Source organism: Cetorhinus maximus, chromosome 19, assembly GCF_964194155.1.
Source record: "Cetorhinus maximus chromosome 19, sCetMax3.hap1.1, whole genome shotgun sequence".
NCBI lineage: Eukaryota > Metazoa > Chordata > Chondrichthyes > Lamniformes > Cetorhinidae > Cetorhinus > Cetorhinus maximus.
In genome coordinates, this window is record NC_135897.1 from 71,731,449 (window position 1) to 71,755,363 (window position 23,915).

General features: G+C 43.6%; 1 protein-coding gene across 7 annotated transcripts in view; it reads left to right on the forward strand.

The window, feature by feature from the left end:
* Nucleotides 1-23,915, forward strand: part of LOC144693909 (very long-chain specific acyl-CoA dehydrogenase, mitochondrial-like) — a 92,093-nt gene that overhangs the window by 36,102 nt on the left and 32,076 nt on the right. For 4 of the 7 annotated variants that reach the window (XM_078564119.1, XM_078564115.1, XM_078564116.1 and 1 more), the window contains 5 exons: nt 7,967-8,101; nt 13,419-13,563; nt 16,080-16,203; nt 16,910-17,035; nt 21,373-21,571. In XM_078564119.1, the coding sequence (XP_078420245.1) occupies nt 8,021-8,101; nt 13,419-13,563; nt 16,080-16,203; nt 16,910-17,035; nt 21,373-21,571 (675 nt within the window). In that variant the 5' untranslated portion in view covers nt 7,967-8,020. Of the gene's footprint in view, nt 1-7,378; nt 7,448-7,966; nt 8,102-13,418; nt 13,564-16,079; nt 16,204-16,909; nt 17,036-21,372; nt 21,572-23,915 lie in introns of all 7 variants that reach the window. The other 3 variants (XM_078564114.1, XM_078564118.1, XM_078564112.1) reach the window with 2 other exon arrangements.

Consider the following 23,915-nt stretch of genomic DNA (forward strand, 5'->3'; position numbering starts at 1 on the left):
GCCAAGTCAAAGTCAGGGTGATGACACGCTGGGAGGGGAGCTTCAAGGTGGCGCGGCACCGATCGATCTGCTGTCCGCTGTGCTCCACATGCTTGCGCCTCCTTGTTATGGAAGGTTGGACCATGTGGTGCCAAATGTGATGAAGGCAGCATTTGGCCAAGGGGGTTGCGGGGGGGAGACAGGCCTAGCATCTTTGTGCGAGTGTTCAGCAGCAGCGGGGTGAGGAGGCACTGGAGCCCTGCAATGTCCCACTCTGGTTGGGGTGGGCTGTCCGCGAAGAGAGTCCATGTACAAGTTGCACTAATCAATGCTCTTCTCTCCTTTTCAGGAGAAGAATGCACATAATGCCGCCGAGTGGGTGAGGACTGGCGGAGGGCCGGCACAATTAGCGATTCTCAGCCGCTTCGAGCAGGAGGCCCTAGATTTGGAGAGGCGCCATGCGCCCAGGTCCACTGGTATTGGTGAGGCTGGGGTGCCACGGCCAGGTATGTTTGCCCAGCAGTGAGGTCACTGTTGTTCTCCCAGCAGCCATGGCAGTGCTGAATGTTCAGTGTTTGGAGTTTGCAACGTGGCTTGACCATTACTTATGAAAGGATGAGCGCATAATGATCTGGGGGACAGGGATGAAGATTGACATTGTCTCCATGTTAATTGATCCAATGTCCTTGTTCTTCCTTTCGGCATCAGTGGAGCAGGGCCGGGAGGAGGAGCAGCAGAGACCCCCTCTCACACCTGAGGGCTTTGAAGTCTCTGACCCACCAGTGTCACACCATCTCTGCCAGGCAGGCACCAGCGCAGATACTAGCACCTCAGTGGGAATTAGAACATCGGCCAGTGTCCAGGGGTACAGTGATGAGGGCACCTCACAGTCGCTGGAGGAGCTGGCAGAGACAAAGAGTGCCCATGGCACCAACAGTTGAAGGACTGCAGGGGACCAGGCACATGCTCAGTTGGTGCCTGATGATGTGCCTCTGGAGTCGTCTGCGATGCAGCAAATGTAGGAAATGCGGCTAGGTGTGCGGGAGCATCTGGGGGAGATACATGAGGCTATGCTTGCTTGGTGTCTGTGGTGGAGGAGTCTACGTGGACTATCACCAATGCAATGAGCCTCATGGCCGAGCACCATGCGTCCTCCATGGAGAGAGTGGCGACTCTCGTGGAGAGGCTCCTCCAGGAGACCCATCAGGGCTTCTTGGGGCTGCGCTCGGACCAGCAAGACCTCACATCGGCATTGACCTTAGCTGGTCATTGCCACTGTGGGAGATGGTGTGGGTACCAAGTTTCCCAGCTCGGTGCCCATCCATCTACGGTGAGCGGGGAGGTCCAAAGCGCCCTCATGTCAGTGCAGCAGCTGCCTGTCGTCTCTGTGGGCTCCTCTCAGGGCGCTCCGGAGGCAGCTCCTCCGCCGCTCTGCCAGTAACCATTACGTCTGACGAGGCTGCGACGACTGGGGAGATGCCAGCTGTGGAATTGGCAGCTTCCCCCCAGGCGGGGCCAGCACAGGCTCCACGGGCTAGAGGACGGCTGCCAAGGACATCGAGGCCAACAGGACAACAGAGTCAGCAGGCTGTCTCAGATGCCACTCCCAGCGAGGGGGCAGCACCAAGACGTAGCATCCAGAAACATAAACATAAGGCACTTTAGGCACACCACGGGTTTATCACTGGTGCTTTTGTGTTGGCCCGCAATGAGGTCTTTATGAGTTGGTGTGATTTTTAACACATTTGTCATTTTGTTTTCTTAAGTTTCTTTGGTTGTAATATTAAATTCAGACATGTCACCATGGCTGAGGGTGCCTCTTTGCTTCTGTAGGTGGATGGTTACCAATAATGTTAGGAGTGATTTGTGGGACATTCAATTTTATTAACAAGGTCCTTAGTTAATGTTCCTATCCAGGCTGATTTAGCACTCAGGTATCAAGTGTGGAGCCTGCAGCCCTGGCGTGTATTGAAGGTCCATCTGTGTTGGGCTAGCTGAAGGTTCGTTGGATTAAAGCCTCCCGGGCATCCCTGCCTCCCTGGAGTATGCCCGGGTCAACGTCTACTCCCTCAGCATTTCCCTGTGCGTGCTCATCCTCGCACTCACTGCTGGACTCATCGTGTGCAGCCGCAGCCACTGCGTCTACATCTTCATCGTCCACTGCCTCCCTCCTTTCCAGCGCAAGATTGTGGAGAGCGCAGCATGCAACCACTATCAGCGACACACAATCTAGGGGGTACTGGAGTGCGCCCCCTGAGCGGTCCAGGCATCGGAAGCGCATTTTGAGAAGACCGATGGTTCTTTCCACCACAGTCCTTGTGGAGGCGTGGCTCCTATTGTACCGCTGCTCAGCCTCTGTTCTTGGATGGCAGAGAGGCGTCATGAGCCACCTTCTGAGGGGATAGACCTAGTCATCCAACAGCCATCCATCCAGCCGGGCTGGAGCACTGAAGAGCCCCAGCACCTGGGAGTGTCTGAGGATGTAGACGTCATGGGAGCTGCCTGGGTACCTTGCACAGACTTGTAGAATCAGCATCCAGTGATCACACACTATCTGCACGTTCATGGAATGGAAGCCCTTCCTGTTGACGAAGGCACCGGGATTACCTGCTGGTGCCTTGATGGCCACATGTGTACAGTCTATTGCACCCTGGACGCGGGGGAAGCCAGCAATGGCCGCGAAGCCTCTGGCTCGCTTTGTCTGGCTTTCCTGGTCCCAATGGTAGTGGATGAAGGTCAATGCATGCCTGAACATAGCATCTGTAATCTGCTTGATACAAGTGTGGACAGCTGATTGGGAGACACCGCAAAGATCACCCACCGTCCCCTGGAAGGAGCCAGAGGCATAGAAGTTGAGGGCAGCTGTGATCTTTAGAGCCACTGGCATGGGGTGCCCACCCACACAGTTCACGGCGATCTCAGGCCCAATCATTTGACAGATATATTTGACTGTCTCCCTTGAGAGACACAGCCTTCTTCGACACTTCACCTCAGGCATATTGAGGTAGCTGCTTTGCCACCTGTATACCCTGGCAGCAGGATAGTGGCATCTTCCGTGGCCCCATCCGCCTTGGACTTCCTGTTGGCCCCCTGTGCTTGTGCCTGTCCTCCCAAAGGTGGCTCCCCTGGAGGCTGAATGTACACTCCTGGCCTCCTCCCCCTTCTAGCCCTCCCTTCCTCCTCAGAGGAGGTGCCTCCAGTGGACAGTTGAGCTCCCATTCCCAGGCCAAGGGAAGGCTTCCTGAAACCTGCAGGCCCAAAAAAGATTCCACACTGCAGACTGCTGACCTGAAGGTTGTGAGTCCAGTGCAAGCAGCTGGTATGTGTTTTGATGCATTGCAGATCACACAGGCAAGTATCAGTAACTTTGAAAAATCAATATCTGACAGAGCGCACTTGCGAACCCACTGACCCCTTTTATCCTGCCCGTGGATGAGGTTTATACAAATGTGTCCTACTCGCCTGCCCGTTGCGCACGTGTGCCGACCCGAAGATTGCACAGGCGCCGAAAAATCGCCGTCGATTGGCGCCTCAAGGGCCTTAAGTGGTCCGTTAATTAATGGTGGGCGCGCATCGGATATCACTGCCCGCCCGCCCAACGAAGTATCGCGATGGCGCGCAGTGGCGTCGGGTCGCTCGCCCGACATCACCGTATGTCATTTTACGCATCGACGTGCAGGGCCCGCCCCCGCCACCAATTAGAAAATTCTGGCCTTTGATCATATCTTGTCAGGTTGCATTCATTGAATTCTCAATTATTTATATACTATCTATGAGTTTTATAAAGTAGGGAATTGGGCTGTCTCATACTTTATACATCCTATGTCTTATTTGCGGAATGGTCTTTTCCTCCTTAATTCCATTGCACACTTGCTTTCTTGGGATTGTGACAAGAGATGGTGGCAATGGGAGGTGGGATTCAAGGATTTTTGAGCAAAGCCCAGACAGAGTTTTTCCTGCCTTTTAGCATATTCTCCACCTCACTGGCTTTAACGCTCCTGACCCAGTTGGCAGCACTGTCGACTCTGAGACACAAGGTTCCCAGTTCAAGTCCCACTCCAAGGTTTGAGCACGAAAATCATGGGTGACATTCAGTGTCGTACTGAGGGTTACTGCACTGTCAGAGGTGCCATCTTTTGAACGAGAAGTGAAACCAAGGCCCAATCTGCCTGCTTGGGTGGATGTAAAAGATCTTCCTCACCCCCTCCCTTCCTTCTTTGTTCCCTTTCTCTCTTCTTCACTCCGACCCTCTCGGCCTTATCCTTCCCGCCAACTCTTCTGTAATCCCCCTTATATCTCTATTGCACTCTTCATTCCTCATACTCTGAACTTCTGTGCATCCTTCCTTTCATTTGTGCCCTCTTGGTAGTGGAGCTTTCAGCTACCGTGACACCACTCTAACCCTTCAAAAGCTGCATTCTTTTCATCAATTCTTCAGTACCTTATTAACCTCTTATATCCCCTATGTAGAACATTTTCAGATATGTTTTCAACATTAACTATATTATATAACTACAAATTGCTCTTGTAAGTAAAATGACCAACAGAATGTTTGACTGTGCTGGTCTGCACAAGTATTACATTGATTTTACGTGGAACTGGAAAATTATCAGAATTTGTGTCCTGTTACTGCAGGCTAAGTCCTATTTTTCCACAGCTCTGTTCCAGGAAATCATAAATCAGGCAATCACCAGCCCTATAAAGTTTGAAATATTATAATAAACTCCAAGTCAGCTCAGCACTTCATGCCCAGTTGCCTCATACCCTGATTCTGCCTTCCCCTATTAGACCTCCACCTACCTACCAAGGATCAGCTTCAACCCTGCTTAAGTATAATCCTACGTAACTGCATAACCTTTTACTTACCAATCCCTGATTTTTTGGTGTTTATGACTCTACATGGCATATTTCTGCAGTTTATGAAGTTAAAGAAAAAATGTTTTACTCCTGCCAATATATTTGTAAGTTTAGTAAAAAAAAACCCTACATTCATAATGCTTCTTTAGGTTGCATCCAAGTGACCTATAACACAGATTTTCCTTTACCTTTAATGAATATAACTCCTTATAACTCTCGACAGTATACCCTGATTGATCCAGATAGGAAAACTTTGCAGGAGACTGCAGAAAACTTTCCAGCAACTTGGAAGTAGGTTTGGAGTCATGGGGGGGTGGGGGGGGGGGCAGGTAAATGGAAACAAAATGCGTTAGGCCACTTCCCTGATGCATTCCCATCGCTTCACACATTACTGAAGGTGACCAGAGGGGGATGGCAACCCACATAATGGTGTAGGGAACCCTCTACGGTAGTTGTGAAGGAACTTCCCCTGGACTTTTCTATTTTCCCAGTCCAGTCCCCGCAGTGTGCAGAACTCACAGGAGGCGAGTGCACAGTGAGGATCCAAGCCACGTGACACCTACATGTAATCTGACCATTACTTGCCAAAATGGAAAGACAGCGATCATCCCCCAGCGCTGACCTGATTGCAGCAGTCGTTCATGGGCCTGAAGCTTAGGAGAATGAGAGGTGATCGAATCGAAACCTATCATTTTTTTAAGGGGCTTGACAGGGTAGCTGCTGAGAAAAGCTAAGTGGGGAATCTAGGGGGTCACAGTCTCAGACTAAGGGGTCAGCTATTTAGGACTGAGATGAGGAGAAATTTCTTCACTCAAAGAGCTGTGAATCATTGGAATTCTCTGCCTCAGAGGGCTGTGGGTGCTCAATTGATGAGCACATTCAAGGCTGAGATCGATCGATTTTTGGACACTTTGTGAATCAAGGGATAAGGGGACAATGTAGGAAGATGTTGTTGAGCTAGAAGATCAGCATGATCTTATTGATTGAGGGAGCTGGCAAGATAAAAGTTGATAGGTTCTTGAGCATTAAGGGAATTAAGGGATACGGGGATAATGCAGGAAGGTGGAGTTGAGGTAGAAGATCAGTTATGATCTTGCGGAATGGCAGAGCAGACTCAAAGAGCCAAATGGCCTACTCCAACTCCTATTCCTTTCGTTTTATCATACAGTATAGTGTGTGTGGAGTTTAGGATCAGCTAAAATATGGGGCATGGAGGATGGAAAGCTGCTCAGGAATGTATGGGAATAGTCAAGGCTGGAGGCGACAAGGTATTGATGAGGGTTTCAGCAGCAGATGAGCTGAAATAGGGGTTGGGGCAGCTGACATTGCAGATGTGGAAAATGCAATTTTGTAATGGAGAGGATATGAGTTTAGAAGCTCAGCTTGGGGTTCAAGGGGATGCCAAGGTTGCAAAAAGTCTATATGAACCTGAAATAGTGGTCAGGCAGAAGGATGGCATCATTGACAAGGAAGGGTACCTATTTCGTGTGGGCGCTGAAGATGGTTTTGCTCTTCCCAATGTTTAGCTGCAGGATATTCCAGCCCATCCAAGACTAGATATCAGACAAACAGTGCGACAGTGTAGGGTCAGTGGAGGAAAGGGATCAAGAGAGGCATTGGACTGATAAGTCATCAATTGACATGTAAAAGCTGACCCCATGGGCAGAATTTTATGCTCCCCTGCCAGTGGGTTGGGGGCTAAGTGTAAAACTCCTCGCACGGACTTCCCGCTTGGTTCCCAACCTCCCTGACCTCCCTGCAATTTTACACTGGAGCGGGCAAGGTCTCGGCTGGATGGCCTGCCATTGCCTCAGTTGATGCCCTTAAGTGGCTAATTATTGACCACTTAAGGGCCATTTCCTGCCCAGCCTCAATTTTCAAGCTGATGGAAGGAGCTCCCAGGTATGGAGGAAGGCCGAAAATAAATTGAGTTCAGGCCTTGGGCGAGAAGTGTGGTTGCGGGGTGGGGGCTTCATCAGCAGGCCCCCTTTTATCATCAGGCACCCTCACCACTTTAAAGTACGGTAACCGCAGGACTTCCCTTCCCGCCCTCCACTGCCGGCCTCTCTGCTGACGCTCCAATCCCCCTCTGCCTACCCCCCAGCACCCCCCCTATCCAACTCGCCCTGAGACCCCCAAAACTTACCTGTTTCTGGAATCTCAGGACTTCGGCTCTGGGGACTGCTTGCAGTCCCAGTCCTGTTCACTGCAGCTTCTGGTGCTGCACGGATGAGAGAGCTGCTGGTCAAGCTGACTTCACACTCGTTGGAGCGTGAAATCGCTGTGGGCCAGGCAGTGTCGGCGGGGATGTGTTCCCTTGTGACTCTTTGAAGGGAAACCACTGCTAATAATGGTCTGGTTATGGTCAGTAATGTAAGATAGAACCATTGTAGGATTGTTGCGAAAAAAAAAAGCTCGCAAAAGCTCCAACTTGTATTGAGATGCAGAGAAAATCTGATTTATATGATTTTTTAAAATTGTGAATTATTCTTTATTTGAGAATTCAATTTAAATACTGATTCTGCGTTGTTCTTTCATGCAGTTTTAAATACTGAGCAGTCACAGTTTCTCCAGGAGCTAGTGGGCCCAGTCTCCAAGTTTTTCCTGGCAAGTAATGTCATGCACTTTTATCTTTTTGTGACTGTGAATTCAGTGACTCACCAAATACAGAAAAATTAGGGTGACGAGAAGCTTGATATAAAATTGTTTTAGCGTCATCCTGTTAGTGTTCAGAAGAAATATTTCATTTAATTTTGTTCATACTGAGGAATTTTACTCATTGAGCTACTGAACCACATTCCGTTTTATTTGATCCCAATTTGTGCCATCTAGCTGATTTCCCCTGATTTCAGCTACCAAGGCGGTTGAGATGCTCCAGCTGATCTTTGTGCTGTTTGGTCAGGGAAGTAAAAATCTTCTAAGGTTTCCATTGCTAATCCTTTTCTTGAAACTTCTCTTGGAAGTATACATCCATGGATGGTGTGCAAGTGGATCGGCTCTGCTGTGACACCCCCTTGACTGAAACCAGCCAGCACTTGCTGTCAAGGTTCACACATTTCCCATAGAAAGTAGGCAAGAAACTTACTGGGTATGATGTTGAGGTTTAATTTCTGCATTTTTTTTGTTCCAGGAAGTCAATAATGCTGATGCAAATGATAGCCTGGGGAAGGTGGAAGATGAGACCATGGAAGGTTTAAAGGAAATGGGAGCTTTTGGGTTGCAAGTTCCTGTTGAACTTGGGGGTTTGGGACTCAGCAATACTCAGGTAATGGCTTCATCTTTGGCTGACCTTTCTTTGTAAATGGATCCAGTCAGACATATCTATAACCAACTTCAAACATGTAATGCCACAGAGATGTTTAAATTAAATTCCTACTTTTCTACTTTTTAAAAGGGTCAAAGTAGATACAAATATTCTTGCATTATAATCATATGGCTGTTACCCTCGCTAAAACTTTTAAAATATTTTAAACAGAAAGTGGAAAGAGATAAGCCATAATTTAAATTTTAGTTTATAAGCAGACATATTTGAATTGACATTGTATGGCCGCTCCATGTTACTTTAAGAGGCTTGGATTTCCTTGTTTTTCCTGGTAAGATAGGGTGAGATGTGGGCGCATATTGTTTTCAGGGTCATGAATGATTCCATTATGTGGCAGCTGAAATTCTGAGTCCTCTGATGGGGTTGTTTCCTCCATCCATCCCTCCAGCAGCATACATATGTAAATGAGGTGGAAATGATAGGATGGTATAAGGGGAGGCGGTGGCATAGTGGTATTATCACCAGACTAATAATCCAGAGATCCAGGGTAATGCTCTGGGGCCCTGGGTTTGAATCCCACCACGGCAGATGGTGGAATTTAAATTCAATTAAAAATCTGGAATTAAAAGTCCAATGATGACTATGAAACCATTGATAATTGTCGTAAAAACCCATCTGGTTCACTAGTGTCTGTTAGGGAAGGAAATCTGCAATCCTTACCTGATCTGGCCTACATGTGACTCCAGACCAACAACAATATGGTTGACTCTGAAATGGCCTGGCAAACCCACTCAGCTCTGAAGGGCCTAGCCAGCCAATGAATAAATAACAAATTCTTGTGAGATGTTGGAATGCCACAACTGTACTTTGCGTAGCCTGTATCCAGAGTCATTTTAGTAGCATGTCAGAATCAGCTGAGCCTTGGAGAAGTGCTCCTCGTAAGGGTGCACTATGAAAAATCTTGCCCACATCTAGGGTTTACATCTAGGCATATTTTAGAGTGTTCTTTATTTGTTTTGGAGAGCTAATGAACCGGACTTTAAACTGACAGAAAGGGATGCTCAGCACTTCCAAACTTTGACCTTTACCTATGGTAAAGGGTACAATAGAGCAGCATGGATTTACCTATGCCAAATCTTCTATAGGCTGTCTAGATGGAAGGAGGAAGAGGAAAAGGAAAACACAGCTTTAGCCCAGGCATAAGTATCTGAGTTGGTGATTAGGATAGAAGTCAGTGATGGGGAATGGGGAGAGGCTGGGGCTTGTTAGGGCTAATGGAGCAGGATCTTCCAGAAGTCCAAATATTTTCTTTGTTTCTCATTGCTTCACCATTATCTTCCTGTTTACCTGCCCCTGAGTACTGTGATGAATCCAGAAAAAAGAGGAAAACAGCTAACAATGGGTGCGCAGTACCCAAGGAGAGTAACAAGATAGATAGAGCTCCAGAGTTTAATGACAAATTGGCTCTTTAAAGTGCTTGAGCAAATTCAGGTACTGGAACAGCTTTCTATCACCAACAGCTTGGATAGAATACCTCCCAGGAGCTCCATAGTCTGCTCCTTGAAAGGGGTTAGCTCATGGACAACCTCTGCCTGCCTCTCCCAGTCAATCTCTCCTATAATAAGGTTCACAACATTGGGTGAAAGCAAGTACCTGAAGCATTCACCCAGGTGGCAGCAGACAGCTGATGCAATAACAAGTAGATGTGCTGGGAGGCCAAAGTCTTCAGAGAGGATGAAGTAATAAGGGGTTTGTTCAAGTAAGGCTTGGGAGAGATGTTCCATGCGAAGGTTGCAGATGAAAGACTAGAGAGCCCTTGAAACGTATTGCTATGCACGAAGAATGTGCAGGGCTATGGGGAGCAGGCCAGGGAGTGGCGCTAGGTAAATTGCTCCTTTGGAGAGCCAGCAGACATGACAGGCCAGATGACCACTTCCTGTATTGTATCATTCTGTGATTCTGTGATGACTTCGCATGCAGAAGAACAATTGGTGTGGAAGTGAGACAACTATCAAGTACTAAATCACTGTGTGTAAGAGATTCTGCAGTCTGTAGGAATTCTATATATCATACCTTCATTCTGGGACATCACACCTCACTTCAGCCAGCAATCACCACATCCTAGTAGGGGTGTTCAAATTTGGGGGTGCTTAATTAGTACAAGTCAACCTGCTATAAAGTTTGTGCAGGAACAGAGATTAAATAGCTGACTCTGGAGGGTCTGGCTTTGAGAAGTATTCCACAGATAGAGGAATCCATTATTATTGCTTGCTGTTCCTACAGGAGGTCTGGGGGAGATTAAAACACTGCAGACTGGACTAGGAAAGAAGAGTCCATCCAGTGACAGCTCCAATAGCTCAAGGAAGGCTGTAAAAAGAGTCTCCTTTCTTTGTTTAATTTTGCTTTTGAAGCCTGCAATTCGTTTTCACACCCATGTTACTGCTTTGTGGGCAGAGCTGAATTAAGTAGCTCAACAGTGCCACAATCAAACAACAACCTATGCCCAGCTTAGGCAGTGGCTACTTAATGTACTGCAACTCAGAGTCAAACCAATTTCTGAAGGGCTGTAGAAAAACGCTGAATAGCTGTCCTGTTTCAGATAATTTTCATAATCCTGAAAAAAGCCACAGGATGACCACAAAATCTCCACTAAATTGAAAGGCAATAGGCCTTCTACTTATCTTGTTCCGACAATGTGTAGAGCTATGTTTTCTGGACCTCAATATTTCTGAACCAGGTAAATAAGCCATTAAGATTGCTATGGACAACAAGGCCCTCAACAATCTGAACAGACTTCAGGTCTGTTGGATGAGGACCTTAAAAATCCAGATAAAATATGGTCAATACTCAAGATCAATTACAAGTGAAACTCAGAATGCAACATCTGGAATTCATGTCTTTTAAGCAATAATTGACAGAGACAATTGATCATTTCATAAGTGGATTCAGGGACAAGGGGCATGATTATGACTTTATGACGTCAGAGCTAGCCCCAAGAATAATCAAGCTTGTGATGGCATATATCCCAATAGAAACGTTCCAAAAAGACCCAAAGAAAGTAGCATGGAAGCGCCACTGCATAGCAGATGCATGTATGAAACCATACTACGGGTAGATAGAGCCTACAGCCAAGTGTAATTCATCCACCATTGACACGATAGCCAATGCGGGCAAGCCTAGTAATCAATGTGGGTGTTGTGGCCTCACGCATACACCCAGAAATTGCCCAGCTTTTAAGTATACATGCACGGTATGTGGCATCAGAGGACATTGACAGTGCCAATGCAGGAAGCAAAGGCTGGAACAAACGGTTCAACATCATGAGAAGCCACAGAGGCCAGACAGGTACAACATTCTAAACAACCAAGAATGTGTATCAAACAGCATCAAAACAAGATCTATGAAATGTCCAGCCAAGCAACATGGTTAGATGATGAGGATAACCAGAGTATCAATACAAAAAATGTGCAGACATTCAGCACGGTGAACATCAAAGAATGTATTGCCACAGTGGTACCCAAAATAAGCCTTTGCCACCATCCAGATTACATGCCCACAGATGCAGGGACAGCATAATTTATTTGCAAATCTAGATACTGGTGCAGGTGCAAGTATCCTTCCACTTAGCACACTGAAATGTATGTACACACAAGTGATAAGCGATGATTCAACCAACCACCGCCAAATTCACTGCCTACAATAGCTCAGAGATTCCATCCCTGGGATCCATTACACTCAAGTGTCACTACAACAACTTATTCTGGCCACCCCACATAATTTATGTTGTGGACACCATTATGGCTGATCTGATTGTGGCCTTAGCTCCACTTTCCTGTCTGCTCCCCCCATGACCTTTGACTCCCCATGGATCAAAAATCCGTCTAACTCAGCCTTGAATATGTTTATTGTCCAGTCTCCACTGCTCTGTATGGAAGAGAATCCCAAAGACTAATGACCCTCTGAGAGATGAAATTCCTCCTCACCTCCATCTTAAATGGGAGACCCCTTATTTTAAATGCCACCTAGTTCTAGATTCCCCGAGAGGGGAAACATCCTCTCAGCATCTACCTTGTTAAGCCCCCTCAGAATCTTACATGTTTCAATAAGATCACCCACATTCTTCTAAACTCCAATAAATATGAACCCAACCTGCTCAAAATTTCCCCATAAAACAAACCCCTCATGCCAGGAATCAGACTAGTGAACTTCTCTGAACTGCTTGCAATGCAAGTATGTTCCTCCTTAGGTAAGGAGAACAAAACTGTACACAGTACTTCAGGTGCAGTCTCACCAATGCCCTGTAGAGTTGTAACAAGACTTCCATACTTTTATATTCCATCCCCCTTACAGTAAAGGCCAACATTTTATTTGCCTTCTTAATAACTTGCTGCACCTGCATACTAACTTTTTTTGATTCATGTACAAGGACATCCAAGTCCCTCTGTACTGCAGCATTTTGAAGTCTCTCTTGATTTAAGCAATATTTTGCATTTCTGTTCCTCCTGTCAAAGTGGACAACCTCACATTTCCCCACATTACACTCCATCTGCCAAATTTTTGCCCACTTACTTAACCTATCTCTATCCCTTTGCAGGCTCAATGTGTCCCCCTCACAACTTGCTTTCCTATCTATCTTTGTATCGTCAGCAAATTTAGCTACAATATAGCCTGTCTTTTCGTCCAAGTCATTAATATATCTCATAAATAGTTGCGACCCCAGCACTGATCCCTGTGACACTCTACTAGTTACAGTTTGCCAACCTGAAAATGAGCCATTTATCCCGAATCTCTGTTTCATATTAGTTAGCCAATTCTCTTATCCACATTAATATATCACCCCCATACCAGCTTGTGCAGTAATATTTTATGTGGTGCCCTATAGAATTGCTTTTGGACATTACATACACTGCTCCCTTTTATCCACTCTTCTTGTTACGTCCTTAAAGAACTCTAATAAATTGGTCAAACATGATTTCCCTTTCACAAAACCATGTTGACTCTGCCTGATTGCATTAGGAATAAGTTTAAACTTTAATCTCCGATGGCCCACACGCCAGGCATTAAGCTGTCTTTCTGGTCTTGTGAGTGCACAAATATCTTCTTGCAAGAAAGCGATTCAGTTGTACAATCTGGCCAAAGTGGAAGGAAAATCTGCCACTTACTTGCCTGCTGCCTCTTCAGCAAGCGTATAGGATGTTAAGGGTCTTATAGTATAATTATCATTAACTATTTTTTGATTCCTCTACATATGATGAATTGCAAATGTTTATTTATTTTGAGTTCTGTTGTGCTTTAAAATTTCAACTCTACACTTTCACAGTATGCTAGACTGGTGGAGATTGTTGGTCTTCATGACCTTGGAGTGGGCATTACCCTTGGGGCTCATCAATCTATTGGCTTCAAAGGAATCTTATTATTTGGCACTAATAAGCAGAAGAAGAAATATTTGCCTGACCTCGCTTCAGGTAGGTGAGACTAGTTTCATTTAGGATTCCTAGGGTAAAGGATATCTAATGTTATTTACATATAAGCATTGTGCTTTCATTTCCTCTTGTTTAATGGATACATTATTTATATAATTTATATAAATAAATTGGTTGAGGCGATAAGAGCAAGTCCATTCTTCTCACATGTATTAAGGGCTAGATGCCTGTATGTAAGTATTATGTACTTTGAAAGGTGCATACTGGTCATGGCTCATTAATTTTCATTCATAATTTGTTTCTTATAGTCATTTGGTAATACAGAACTTGGGTATTGCTGAAAAAAGAGACATGTTAAAGCTTTTCATCTTGTACTTATCAGGACACTTTGTAAGAATACCAATATAAAGGAGAACAACAACTTATGCTGTATGAGAAGAGAGTGCTGATTAGTTGACAAGTGGACTCTGATTGGTAGAGGTGTTGTCATGGTGAATGCACCAATTGATGGTGACTGACAGTTAACTGCCCAGCATTGTTTGAAATTTAAAGCAGGCACTCTGATTAGTTGAGGCATTGCCCTGTGGAATGAATCAGCAAAAGGCTGTCACTTACTTTATTTAGCAGAAACAGGCGCAATGTGTGTACATGTTCTTTCTGTCTACAAAGAACAGGACCCTGTGTATTAATATATGAAGCTTCCAGTACATACAAATGCACCACACTGTGAGCCCAACTGACAATCTTAATTTGGTTGTCAGCGTAATTCTTAGCACACTGATGATTATTTAGCTCATTTTGTCCAATCGCAGAATCACATGTAATGTTGGATACTGTGTATTGAATTTTGCAAGCACGGGCTGGGTGGGTACGGTCTGTACTTTGCTTGTTGCAAAAAGTGGCTGGGACATGCTGTTTGATATGATCCACCTGCCTTTGGGACATACGGCTTACATACCTAGCATCACACTGGCCCTGAAATTCATTTACCACAATACTCATTTGTGCAATAGGTGAAACGTCTTTTTGGCTTGACGGCAGCATCCTGTTAGTGACGAACACCACTCGTGTTACTACTGCTTAGCAGCAGCATGAAACAGCTAGCTTCACCTGTTGCTCGAATTTTTGAGATACCTTGTCCTTCCAGGGTAACCTGAGTAGACTGGGCACTTTTCAGGGCCGAAAGTGACAGCCTTAGGCCTGTTCATGAGTTTGCGTGATTTACAGCGCTAAATGATCTGATCAGGGCAGCCTTTATCCCACAGGATGCCTTTGATATTTCAGCATCAAGCTTGAATGGTGAACAAATGTCTCAGGCCCTATTTATGAGGTTGCCTATAAGACCAATCTTACAGTGTGTGGAACTGTAAGAGTCCCAACGCGTATATTGACCAGTGAAGGTAGGCTTGTGGTAGACTGTGGTAGAGAACCCCTTGGCAGATTTCTCAACTAGTATGTCAAGGAAAGGGAGTTCATTTGACTGCTCTATTTCAAAGGTGAATTTGAGAGCAGGGTGGAGCTCATTTATACATGTAAGGAAATTATTACATGCAGCTGCGGATTTAAATATAGCGAATGTATCATCCACATATCGGAAATATGTGAGGGGAAGGAGGTTAGGTGTCATTCCATTGAAGACATGTTTCTCATCCACCAATGTTCCACTTAAGGAAGCCATAGATGTATGCACTGCAGCACTATATCATGGCGATCTACACCCACCACCATTGTGTGAATCAGTATTCATTGAACTTATGAACTTAGCAACTTGCGCAGTTGAGTTCAGTATTAATCACAACCATGTATGCCCAAATAGATGGTGTTGCCATGGGATTTCCTCTAGGCCCAGCTCTTGCAAACATCTTTGTTGGGTTCCATGAGAATAGAGATACCTAAACATATATTTATAGGTCCATCATTTTACGGTGCAATTTGGAATCCCTTGCATTGACTGAATGGATAAATCCTGATTCTGAGCTGAATTAACTGACTTCATCTAGGGTGGTAAATTTTTTGGGCAATGAGGTGAGTAAGGAGGAAGGTAGGTAAGTGAGGAAGAATAGGAAAAGCCCAGCAAGGCTGCTTCATCTACCATCTAACCCCTACCTCAACCTCCTCATCCATGTAATCCACTGGGAGAGGATTCAGATTGCTCACCATTCATTCTCCTGATTATTATCCAATGACCTCCACTGATATGCAAATTAAGAGAAAATTATGGAAAAACATGCAGAGAAAAAAAATTCCCTTTACTTTTCCCCTCACCACTTAAGTGTTTACATTTTTATGATTGCCAAATTAACCGTTCTATGACTCCTGTATTTGAGCTCGTGAGTCTAGTATCATTTGGAAGCAGTTTGTGTCATGGGTTTACACTTGCAGGAACTGGATTAAGACTGCCAAAAGGAAGCTCATCACTAGTGGACTGAAAGGCTTTTTATCCCACTAAGCTGGATTTCAACGTAGATCCCAAATGTGAATGAACATACCAAAACCAATTAACTTCTTTTTCCTATTGGCTGAAGCATTTTTATTCCTTTATGACTATCCATTTGTAGGTAAAACAATAGCTGCCTTCTGCCTCACTGAAACAGCCAGTGGATCCGATGCAGCTTCTATAAAAACAACTGCTGTGAAGGAGGGTGAACACTACATTCTGAATGGGGGCAAACTCTGGATTAGGTGAGTGTTAACTGTATTGTCAGGATCAGTGTTGCAAGTGTTGAATGATTAGACAATTGCGTTGTTCTTTGGATGCACCATGCATCAGATGTTGGTAAGTCCTGAAAAGTAACAGTAACTACCCAAAGGGATAGAAAAGGTCTTATAGTGACTTCCTCTTCCATCAAATGCGCCAATGACTTAGCTGCTTGCTGATGGCCTCACTCTTGGATGAAACCTACAGTGGGAGTCCTCATTCTACTGCACTAAGTTTCTCATTGCACCTGCAGCTGCAGTAGTCTCCCCAGTACAGAATATGTGGCATTCCTTAGCTGGCACTGGTGGAGTTCTCCTTAATCCTAACAGTGGGAATCCCAATGTGAGCTTGCATTGCATCTCTTATGAGTTCTGATCTATGGTTGAGGCTGGGTTGGGCACAGTGGTGAATTTGGAAGCACTGTGCCAAGGGAACTCCATTCCAAAAAGGAAAATCCAGGCTTCTTAATCTATTGGATTTAATATGACCTTTAATTCCTTTTGTCTTGGGTGCTTTAAGGCTTTAGATCCAGTGAAGTTGCTGGAATGTAAAATTCAGTTGCCTGACTGGTTATTACTCCTCATTGAAGTGTTAAGCTGTAGGTAACAACAATTTTAGACAGGGAGAAGAGACCTAATTGCTCAGAAACTTAATGTTTTCATAAGTTATTTATTTCGTAATTTCTTTCAGTAATGGGGGCATGGCAGAGATCTTCACAGTATTTGCGCAAACTGCTGTGAAAGATAAACACACTGGAAAAGAGAAGGACAAGATCACAGCATTTATTGTGGAAAGAAAATTTGGAGGGGTGACTCAGTTAAGTGAAAAAATAATTTAAAGTAACTTTTATATCTCAATTTTCTGATGAACATTCTTTTAGAAGTGGTTCTTTGATTAAGCATCCATTATCCTCCCCATTATAGCATTATCCATCATTTGTTAATTGTCAAAAATGATTGAGAATACTTAGTAATATTCATAAGTTCTTGTTCACTTGAAAGTTTGTGGGAGCTTTTATAATCTGCTTCTCTTATATATTTGACTGTTGATGCCATTTTTCCTTCAAATCTTTTCATACTTCTACCAAAGGTTGACATCGACATCAATAATAAGTGATCACAATGGATTAGTAAGTAAATCATAGCGGACTTGCCATTTCAACATTTAATAAATGTATCATTAAAACCTACTGCACAAAATCTGAATAACCGGAATCTATACCTTGCCACAGTATATACTGCTGCTTTCCTTACTAATACCTATGAGCTGGACAAAATAATGCAATTAGCCTTGACATCATCATTGAGGTAATTGCTGAGAATATGGGGAAGTAAAATAGAATTGACACACAATTTGTAAGTGTAAAACTTTGAAATGAATTTTCCTGTGCATCTTTCTCCCCATTTCAGCGATGACACGCTCCAAACTGTGGGCCACATACGCCCTTGTGTCCTGGCAATCTGGCCCTTGAACTGGACACACCCCTGTCCTATTTGTACATACTTCTTATTTTCTGGTTTGCAATGTTCAAATTTTGTGGGTGAGGAGTTATGGAATGAGCTTTCTTTATGCTGCTGCCTCATGTCTGGATAAATCCTAAGCTAGAATGCCAAGACTCTGTTAGTATCAACTGCTTCCAGGACAGCAAATTAACAGGAACATGGATTTAGCTGTCAAACATGGCGTTCAGGCTTCATGACTCACTTTTGAGGCCAATGGAAACAAAAATTTGGATACTCCTTTAGTATTGGCTTCAAGCAAAGCAAAAGTTCAAAATGTATAATCGCTTATCTGCAAACTTTTACCCTATACCTGTATTCTCTTTCAGCCCCATAACGTTTCGAGACATCTGCACTCCTCTAATTCTGGCCTCATGAGCATCTCTGATTTTAATTGCTCCACCATTGTGGATGTGCTTCCAACTGCCTAGGTCCCACACTCTGGAATTCCCTCCCTACACCTCCAGCTCTCTACCTGGCTTTCCTCTTTCAAGATACTCATTTTTGACCAAGATTTTGGCCATCTAATGTAATATCCTTCGGGCTCAGTGTCATATTTTGTTTTATAGCGCTCCTGCGAAACGCCTTGTGAAGTTTTATGCTAAAGGTGCTATAAAAATATAATTTGTGGTTGTTTGGTTAGATGCAAGGTTTACTAAATGTGCCAGAGACATCTAGTGGCAAAATATCAATGCATCACTGTCTTTTGATTTTATATTTACTGTCTTTTTGATAGCATCTTATCTGTTAGCTAATACTGCCTTTTGAGTTAAACCTAGATTGAACTGTAATTTAAGGTAACTACACTTTAATGTAACTGTTAGTGATTTATACTAGAAATTGACATGAGCCTTTTTACCAACATGGACCTATATTTCGGAGAGTTATCTTTTTTTATTCGTTCATGGGATGTGGGCGTCGCTGCCTAGGCCAGCATTTATTGCCTATCCCTAAATGTCTTTGCTCAGAGGGAATTTAAGAGTCAACCAGATTGCTGTAGGTCCGGAGTCACATGTAGGCCAGACCAGGTAAGTGTGGCAGATTTCCTTCCCTAAAGGACATTAGTGATGGGTTTTTGTGACAATCGGCAATGGTTTCATGGTTATCATCAGACTTTTAATTCCAGATTTTTATTGGGTTCAAATTTCACCATCTGCCATGATGGGATTCGAACCTGGGTCCTCAGAGCATTAGCCTGGGTCTCTGGGATATTAGCCCAGTGACAATACCGCTATTCTGGGAAATCAACACCCTATTCGGTCTGCAAGCATGACACTGAGCTTCTGATTGTTTTGTTATTTTAATTTTCTATTCCACTCTGATATTTCTGTCCTTGTCCTCCTACACTGTTCCATTGAATCTTAATGGAATCTTGAGGAGTAACATCTCATCTTCCAGTTCGGCACTATTATAGCCTTGTTGACTCAACATCGAGTTTTAGGTCATAACCACTGCTCCCAATATTTCAGACAGCAGGTGCTGAGAACGATTCTGCTGTTCACCAAATCTGCCCCATATTCCATCCTATCACAGACTTACTCTTTTGTTCTTTTCTCCCCTCCCCCTTTTCGCTGCACTACACTAGCATAAATTACTGTAGCTCTGTAACTTTTTCCAGCTGGGTCTCAGAGATCTGAACTGTTAACTCTGTTTCTCTCTCAACAGATACTGTCTGGCCAGCTGAACATTTCCATTATTTTCTGTTTATTAATGTTATACAATAGTTAACTTTAAACTTGCTGACACCTCATTAACTTTATTGAAAATTTAAAAAAAATAAATTTGGTTTAACAGAAAAGCTGACCTTTGTCAGACCCATTGTTATTTTTCAAATGCACAGGACAGTTTTAGGTTCCTGTGAGCTGATTGTGTAGAAATTCTCAGTTTACTGTGTATGTATCCTAGCCTATTAGTTCCTGCTTAGCTCTACATTGTCAGCCTGTTCTATATTTAATAAATTCTTGGATGCTACATTTATTTTTGAAGATGATTTCTACATCCTCTTGGTTCGACTTCCCTGTGCCGTATGCCATTTCTGGCTCTGATGACAAACAGCCAACATGTTTCCGGGCTGAATATTGAATTCAACAACTTTAGATCTTAAACTCCCCCTCCCCCCATCCCCACCCCGTTTCTCCCCCCTCCCTTTTTTTTCAATAATTTATATAGATTCTTCTTTTCCCACCTATTTCCATTATTTTTAAATCTAAAACTAAAACTTTGTTAGTCTTTCCACCCCACCCCCACTAGAGCTGTACCTTGAGTATCCTGCCTTCCATTCTTAATTAGCACTTTTCTTAGATAATATCACCACCTTCAACACCTCTTTGATCCTTTTGTCTGTGACATCTTTTGATTATCTGCTCCTATCACTGCTTGCTTATCTCCACAATCATCCCACCCTCAACTTCTCTCTCCCCCCGCCCCCCCACCTTAGACCAGCTTATATTTCACCTTTCTCCTAACTATACTCAGTTCTGCCGAAGGGTCATGAAGACTCGAAACGTTAACTGATTTCTTCTCCACCGATGCTGCCAGACCTGCTGAGTTTTTCCAGGTAATTCTGTTTATGTTTCCTTGACTCTGATAATTGTGATTCTCCCTACATTTTCTTCCCTGTTGGAAGTGCTGGACCTTTGTTTGGTACCCTTGATGATTGCTGTGGCTAACATTGGGAACTATGTTGTGCAGAGGATCATGGACACAAGTAGCATTCTGTCATCCTGTGGTGCGGCATGTGACAATTGGCTTCTGACTAGCCTTGACATTTTGTATGGAAAAAGCAAAATTATTGAGTAAACCCAACCCTAAATGCACACGCATAACTACAAGGCAGAATTGGCGGAGATTTTCTACCCTGTTACTTAATTTGCCTTCTTAGGGGATGGTGTAAGGACAGAGGTTTTGGAGAAGGGAAGAGAGCGAAATAATGTTTACAAATAATCTTTTAGTAATACAGAACTTGAGTATTGCTGAAAAAGGAGACATGCCATTGAAGCTTTTCGTCTTGTACTCATCAGGATAGCTCGCAAAAAATGACCAAACTGTAACTGTGGAACAACAGTTTATACTGCATGAGAAGAGAGTACTGATTGGTTGGCAAGTGGACTCTGATTGGTGGAGGCATTGCCATGGAGAATGCAGCATGGAGCAGTTAGCTGCCCACCTTTGTTCAAATTCAGACCAGGCAGATTGACTCTGATTGGTCAAGGCACTGCCCTGGGGAAGGAACCAGGGAATGACTGTTCCCCTAAACTTTTGTTTAGGTGAGAAAAATGCCAAGTGTACGCCTGCTCCTTCTATCTGCAAAGGACAAGGCTCTGTGTGTGAATATATGTGGCTTCTAGCATGCGTAAGTAAGGCATTCTGCAAGCCCAGCTGACAATCTTAAATTGGTTTTCAGTGTAACTCTTACAATTTACAGTTTGCTAATTGCTTGTGAGTTATCCTCATGAGGGCAAGATGAAAAGCTGAGATAGCATGTCTCTTTTTTCAGCACTCTTTGCATACTTCAATATTTTAAAAATAATTATTAAGTAGGGAACATCCGATCTTCTTCTTTTTCTACTTGAGCCGTCTTCACTTCCTGAAGGATCATGATGACATTCTGTGCCTCCCACAATGATGGTCATATTGTTTTTTGTTTTGATTCAGTGGTCCTCCTGAAAAGAAGATGGGAATCAGGGCTTCTAATACAGCTGAGGTTTACTTTGACAATGTGAGGGTGCCAGCAGAAAATGTGCTGAGTGAGGTTGGGAGTGGGTTTAAAGTAGCCATGAACATACTGAACAATGGTCGATTCGGCATGGCTGCTGCTCTCTCAGGCACGATGATTGGCGCGATTTTCAAAGCAGTAAGTATAACTTTGGTTCAAGTTGCAATCGTTTTGTTTGTAAAAGTCTTGCATCAGATCACAAATTTAGGCATTTGAAGCAATGGTACCTCAAGTACTGAATAATCTTTGGCTCCAGTACAAGACTAGTATTACCTTTTTATGTTGTATGTAATGTGCACAGCTCTGTGAAGGTAAAATGGAAAAGTTGCCTGCTGCTTGGTAAATAGAACTCCTATTATTAACTCATTTGCTCTCTCAAAATTGCTATATAAACTTTAAATAGTGGAATTTAATTATATAGAGTGCAAAGGATCAGAAACAATTTAGAGTGCAACATCCTGATACTGTTTGTCAAGTTGAAATTTGGCTCAGTTTTCAACCTTGCTAAAGTTGACTCTTGGCAAAATAAATGTTTTATTGCTGTAGCTGTACTAAAAGGTATGCTGGACTTTTTCTTAGCTCTGCTTGGACTTTGAACCCTGTCCATTAGAACTAATTTAATGTAAAACAGAAGGAATTTTAAGCTCTTGATAAGGTGATTTACAGACCATTTGTGCAAAATGTAAGGAGATTTTGCAGACATTTTGATCTCTTCCTGGATTATATTCAGGAAGCAAAGTCAGGGCATAAAAACACAGTGCTACCATTTTAAGCACAAAGGGTCAAATTTTCATCTTCGAGATGGGTAGCTTGAGTTGGGAAATTTCCTGGCTTGCTGCAACTGGAAGTGCCCTGCCACCCATCTTCACTCCGGCGTGGAGGGGCGTGGGGGGCGGTGGGGCTGGTGGGGGAGTGTGGTGGTGGGGGGGAGTGGCGGGGGGATGCTGGAAGCAGATCGGTTGCAGTCACGGTGGTGGCTGAGTGCCAAGGCAGGCTGCTTCCAAGGCCCACCTCAGTTCTCTGGGACTTTGTCTCAGCTTTTTTTAGTTACATTTCAGGCTTTCTAGCCCTTACCCCTCGCACCCCATCAGAATCTCTATGCCTGTTATGACGTAGTAGATAATGTGTGCCAGGCGGACCAAATCCATAAGGGAAACTTGGCCACGCTATCACAACGGTTTTGCAATTTGTATTTATTACAAGATGTGTGCACTGAATTCAGAAGTAATGAGTCCACCAAGACCATTAGAGACTTTAAAAATTAAATTAAAATATTTATTAACAAAATAAAAGATTTCAAGCACGTACATAAGACTACAATAACTTACTACTACAGTAACTCCTAAAATCCCTAATTAACCTGACTCCCAGTTATACACCCCCTTTAAGGCAACAGTCCAAATTAGATTTTAGATTTAAAACAAAACCAGCAAGTTAACACTGTGGAATTCCAAATGGCTTTCTCCAACTTCAGTTACTGGACACAGCCAACTTATGCACAAATGGCTAGAGGCTTCTTGAAGGCCCTTTCACACACTCCTGTTAGATCTTACATTGCCCACTCCTCACATAGCCTTTCATTCTCCTTTATATACCTTTCTCTCTCTTTAATCTGTAAATTCAATTGTTCCATATGTCTTTGGTATGGCACTTTTCTCATAATATAAAAACTTTCATGTTGCCAATATTGTCAGTAATCTTTGGGGAAAAATAGACACACTCCTTAGCCTTGCTTATCCAGCTAGTTGTAAACAGACTAACATCCCTTTACTTATCTAAAAATGCAAAATCCCTTCACACCTTACATGTTGAGCCAGCACCCATGTTTACTCATTGGCATTTCAAGCACATTTCTACACCTAGCTTCTTTTGATAACTCCCATTTGGAGTCTACCTAACTCCAAATGTAATTAAATCACACAGCCAGACCCAACTATACTCACACCTTTAAACCTACTTTACAATAAATCAGAAAAATATTATGAAAATTATTATACTTTTGTAACAATGGCCCTATGTCAACTCATGGCCCTTGTATGCCCATTTACCCAGTATACACTATATACAGAACCAATGAACCATATACTAACAATGACATGTGTGAAACTGTTTAGAAAAAAACACCCATTCATAACTCTTTTAAAAATATGGTGTTTCTACAACCTTACAAGTGTCAATCAGAAAGACCATTAAAATATCAACAGCAGGAGCTATAGACACTTCACACTTCTTAATCTTGTGCAAATGATCATTGAAACATTGACAAAAGAGATCATTGAAAGAACAACTTATTATAACCATATAAAGATGTCAGTCAAGAAAAGTCAACAGCTCTATCCAGCAACCTTCCACTCACATAATCCTTTTATGTGTCTGAGCTCTCAATCATGCCTCATTATGCATAGTGTATGACAAGTGAATGGACATGAATCGATATTGAGTTGGCATGGAGGCATGGAGGTGGCATGGGGAGTGGATGGGG